The sequence below is a fragment of the Fusarium tjaetaba genome, assembly GCF_013396195.1.
Source record: "Fusarium tjaetaba strain NRRL 66243 chromosome Unknown NRRL66243_c0000495, whole genome shotgun sequence".
In the NCBI taxonomy this organism is placed as follows: Eukaryota; Fungi; Ascomycota; class Sordariomycetes; order Hypocreales; family Nectriaceae; genus Fusarium; species Fusarium tjaetaba.
Genome location: NW_023501691.1, coordinates 46,203 through 51,441, shown reverse-complemented (window position 1 = coordinate 51,441; position 5,239 = coordinate 46,203). Strand labels below are relative to the sequence as shown.

General features: G+C 50.5%; 2 protein-coding genes across 2 annotated transcripts; one reads left to right on the top strand and one right to left on the bottom strand.

Annotated features, from left to right (window-relative positions):
• Positions 1–235: 235 nt before the first annotated feature.
• FTJAE_13918 (uncharacterized protein) lies at positions 236–1,108 on the top strand (the record flags this gene model as incomplete). The annotated part of the gene is made up of 2 exons (XM_037347106.1): positions 236–415; positions 473–1,108. 2 exons carry the CDS (start codon positions 236–238, stop codon positions 1,106–1,108), a joined length of 816 nt encoding a protein of 271 aa, XP_037199084.1.
• Positions 1,109–1,873: 765 nt separating this feature from the next.
• On the bottom strand, positions 1,874–3,637 carry FTJAE_13917 (uncharacterized protein; the record flags this gene model as incomplete). The annotated part of the gene is made up of 2 exons (XM_037347105.1): positions 1,874–2,884; positions 2,975–3,637. 2 exons carry the CDS (start codon positions 3,635–3,637, stop codon positions 1,874–1,876), a joined length of 1,674 nt encoding a protein of 557 aa, XP_037199083.1.
• Between the last annotated feature and the right edge of the window lie 1,602 nt (positions 3,638–5,239).

Sequence of the window (5,239 nt, the reverse complement as noted above, 5' to 3'; positions counted from 1 at the left end):
GGTTGAGTATGTACTTAGTAGAATATGGGACGGGACAATACAGGGGCCTTGTGGATATAAACTCGAGCCTTGCCCAACCCGTTCTCAACAAGGAAGAAGAGAAGACGGAGCGCGGTTGATAGTGTCTCACTTTGATACACATCACGTTTAACATTCTTTCATTTTTCTTTCTCTTCTTCAATTTCTATACCACTTCACACTCCTTTTCTTCAACATCAATCATTCATTCATCGCCATGATGAAGTCTCGACGAACTCAACGATCCAAGTCTCTCCCTAACAATCAATCACACAAGAGATCATTCTTTTCTATCATTTCTCGCCGGCTTTCTCTTAGTTCCAGACGACGCGCCAACTCTGTTCGCTTGTATGATGACAGTGAAGATGATGACACCGTCCAAGTGATTCCCCAAGAGGTACGGAATAAGCCCCCAGTTCCCCTTTCAATGCTCCTTTCTCACATATCTTCATAGATTCAGCCACCGACACAATCTCGCTTTTCTAGACGAGCCTCCCGCTTCTGGTCTACCTCAGCTGCCAACCAATTCGATGGTGATGACTCTTCACCTCAATCGCCCACATATCCCCCCTATGGGGGCGCTTATGTCCCCCGACACGCCGCAAGCGACTTCTCTAAGACAGCTTCCAACCGCCTCACCATGATGGCAGAGGCAGATGAGACAACCCTTTGCTCATACAACCTTCGCACCAACAGGACCACCAGAAGCTTCGGCACAGACGATGAGCTTGACGTGGACCATCGGGAACGAGCCCTCAATGCTCTGACTGCCAGACGTAGTATCGCTCTCTCGAGCGAATCGAGCAGCGAGAGCACCAACGACTATACCCTTTTCTTGGCCGACGCTGCAACTGGCCCGGATGCCCGACGACGAAGGTCTGCTGCTGCATGGGCTGAGCTCGAGCACAGAGCAACGGCTACCAGTCGAAGGACTAGCGGCACGGATTTCCTCATGGGTCGACAGATGCGCAGGCAGAGTAGTTACCTGGGCTTGCCTGGCAGTGCATATGACTCTTCCAGGCCAGCAAGCTCAGTTGCTGTGAGCATCACCGAGTATATCAGACCAGCACAGACCGGCAGGGTTTGGTGATGGCTCTGTTCCCAGAGTACAGAAACCAAGTATGAGATGTGACATATGACTGGGTGGAAATCTTCGTTAGGCGTTCTTGGGCAGGCGTTATATGCATATTCAGAGTGTAAATCTGGCCAGGGTTATCCAGGTGAAACCCAAATGTCTTTTGACCACAAACGCGACTGCGTACACTTAAGATCAAAATAAACCACATTCCCTTTTGATCAGTCAGTTCGTGACTCGGCCTAGTTCAAACGGCCAAATATCGGTATACGTTGTGCATGTATCCACGACCTAGAGAAGTCTTCAGTGAGTCGGGCCACGGATGCAATGTGGTATTGATAAATGCCACAGCCCTATATATATGAAACCAATTGCCTCAAACGCCAATTTTGTCATGGCGATATTTGCGATATCGCGGGACACATGATTCGTCTCATGCCTTCATGCAAGAAGCTCTGCCATCCCATTATACACAAATGAATATCCAACCATGGTCAGATGCACCATACCGTAGTTAAACAGGCTGGTCTGTAGCAAATGCAGACCAGTATAATATTCCAAGGCTACAAGTGCCCACTCGCTCCGTAACTCCTCTCATACCATCATGCACCGACGGTGAACAGCTCTCGACACCCTCGTTAACCTGACTCTCACAAGGGTATAATGTGACAAATCGCGAGGTCCAAACGCGGCACGAAGATACCTGGAAAAACAGACCCTTATGTGGTAAGGCAACACGAATGAGCGGCGCCTATTATGACCACACATAATATCAACCCCTTATGACTGCATGACTCCCGCGACAGCCCGTCTTGGAATCAAAATCTCCTCATCATCAGAGCTGTCGGCTGCCTCCACGCTCGCCTTATCCAGCATCCTTTCTATATCTTCATCTCTCAGTGGTTTTCTTGTTTTCCCGCTCCCTAGCCCGATACCACTTGGCAGCGAGAGCGTCCCTCTCAACTGACTTCGGCTACCAATGGTTCGCCTTCTAGGTGCTGCCCTGTTCTGTGCAGCATAATGTTGCTGTGGTGAGTCCAGGTCCATTGGCGACCCAGGTGGTGGGGCCATGGGTGATTTATCATAAGGAGCTTTTCGCGTTTGCTGAGGTTGCCGCTGTGATGTGGGAAGCGGTTTTCTCGGCCCTGAAGGCAACGCGTGTCGTGGAGGAGGAGGTCGAGCCATACCAGCATTGGGTCCTGGGGATCCTGTAGGAGAGAAAGCGTGCTTCAGATTGGCAGAGTTGCCTGGACTACTCATGAACAACAAAGTTTCAATAGCATCTTGTTCCCTAACATTTTGATGCGGTGACATGAGAACTGGGTCGCCCATGACGCGTGATTTGGGTCCATGTGGCACAGCTGGGGGTTGACCAGGCGTGTGAGGTGAAGCGGAATGAGAATGTGTCAACATATTCGGAGTTCGATTGGGGTGGGAGTTGCGGCGTGGATTCGCATGGGAGTTGGGCACGGGAACTGAAGGCCGGATGGGTGCTGGGGGCGCGAGTGCAGGCTTATTCCACGCTGAACTTGGAGGTGTATTTGATTTTCGACGTTGGCTAGCAGAGCCGTATGGATGTGGTAGAGGAGCTGACGAAGATGGTGGCTTGCTCATGGGTATTCGAGGGCTTGCCGAGGAACCCTGTCGGTTATGTATTGTGGTCGATGTGCTTGAGACTGGAGATGCAGCTTGGGACGCCATATTCTCTACCTCTTCAAGTGAGTTTGACTGCCAACCCTTATTGACCTTGATCATGGCATACGACAGACGCGTCTTTAACTCGTTGGACAACTAGAGCAAGCGTGTTAGTCGTGGCTTCACAAGCAATTGAGCACGTCCTTGAACGGAGACGCGGTTCTCGGGAGATCGCCTTCGACATACCTCTCCAATATGGCCACCTGCTGCCGATGTCCTGCTCACACCGCTTGGGTTTCTTGAATGGCCCTTTACGGGACTTTGGCTATCCGTCCGGCTTTTAACCTCTCCATCGGCCATTCGCTTCCGTGAATTTGTGGGATCTGTTGCGATTCTGTGTTGAGCTGCAGCAATCTCCGACAGTTGCAGCAACTGGCTGTCCTGACTTGATGGACCAGGTGCGCAGTTGCTAGCATCGCTGGCTGGGGGTGTGAATGCGGGATCTGTAGAAGTGGTCATGGTGGTCTCTTGCGAATCGGTGTTTGAGTGAGGATGGCTCTGTGTAGAGCCATCGTCGCGGTCGATGGAGGATTTGCGCTGCATTTTGGCGATAGCTGCGACAACGACGGCATGGGCGGTTGTAGTTCCCGCTGTTGAATCAACAGCAATATCGCTGGCAGGCACAGGCGTAGGCGTTATCGATGCAATCGGGTTTGAGTGGGAGGCTCGCGAGAGCGCGTCGGCCTGGGGTGGTACCGCGAAATCCCCACCTTGTCGCGCTCCCGTAACCGTCGCTGGTACTGTCTCAGTGGGAGCGTCCAGTCGGGTATCTGCCGTCTTGAACGGGGGAGGAGGCGCAATGCGATTGTTATCCAGCGCAATTTCAACCAGAGGCTGATTCGGACTCATGACAGGAATAGGAAGCCTCCAGGTTTGGAGTTGTGAACGTTGTTAGGGCGAAGATAAAGTCCAGTCGCTGAAGAGGGACCACAATTGGAGGGATTCCAGAACGTATAAGCCTAGCACGTAGATCCGCTGTACAAGTGAACTCTCACTTTTAGTTAACTTATTAGCTCTTAGGTGCTGGAGAGTGCAGACCGACAACTGAAGTGGAGGGCGACGGACACGTTAGAGGGCCCCAGAGAGAATGGTCTAGGGTCTAGACAGATGCTGAGACTGACCACGCGGCGGGAAGTCCGGGCCACCAAGGGAGCTAGGGAATAATTGGGTTTTGACGATTTGATACGATATCCAATGTTGTCTTGTTTATTTACGATTATTTGATATGGAGCCGTAATTTGATGGATTTGAAAGTGAAGAAGGGAAAATTTAGCAAGAAGCTCGAAAAAGACAGATATAAGCTGCAGTGAGTCAACTGAATTAGGTTGCCATTTTACACCTGCCTACACTGGTGTTTGTGGTTTGGCATGGTCTCAACGCGGTCTGATACGCGACTTGACTTGACTCGAACACAGAAAATACCTTAAAATGTGCGCCTGCATGGGGACCCGACAAGCCAAGCCCAGACCCGAAATCTGCTAAAGATACACTAAGCTTTAGTGGCTGCAGGGTTGTCCTCGGGCAGCTTGCAGGGCGTTCATCCGCTGAAGTTACAGCACTGACTTTCCCATCTCGTCAGTTACACAAGCCAGTCGGGTCGCGTGCTGGAATAATGTGAGAACAGAAGAAATACGATGATGATTCCTGTAGGCACTGGAGCATTTGAGTACTTCAACGGTGCGATGGCAAAAACGAGAGGGTCATGATCTGAGGTGTCCATTAAAGACCTCATTCCCACTCATGCACCTCGAAAATACAAAAAAGCCGCGTGGCGCTGCAAGGTTTTGGGAGGACTTTTGAGAAACGATGGGATAATGAGCTTGCGCAACGCGCGTAGGCATCAGTGAAAACACTCACGACATGATTGTTGGAGTAGAACAGCACATGACACTGTAGCAAATCACTTTTCGACATCATACCTCAGCTTGAATGCAGACGAACGAGTACGACAGCAATGACCTCACCCCTGTAATCCCAACTTCGCCTGTCCCCCTCATTCAATGGGACCCCATGACACGCTTGGGCCAGCCAGAGACGTTGATGACGCGAGATCACGTGGCAATAGTAGAGCATCATGGTTGTGTGTGGACTGTCCTCAGGGACCAAAAACACCAGACCTCAATACAGGGTATCAAAATAAACATCACAAAAGGCATCCTAAATTTATCCTAAATTTCCATCAAGTTACCCGAGTCTTTCTGTCACTTAAGATAGAGGTCCCGAGCTTTTTTCCCCCTCCCTACCTAGGTAGACTGTGTAGTAAACATTGTCTACTTGCAACGAGAGGGACCGACTGGGATGGCATCGATGGGAGAATGTCTGGTTTTTAGGCCTCTCATGCCAGTTATGATCCTTACTGTAATCTGGTAGATCAGCTTTTGCACTGCAAGTCTATCATGATATGGAAAATGTCTATCTTCCCCAGAGATAAGTTTCATCATGGCCACCCAA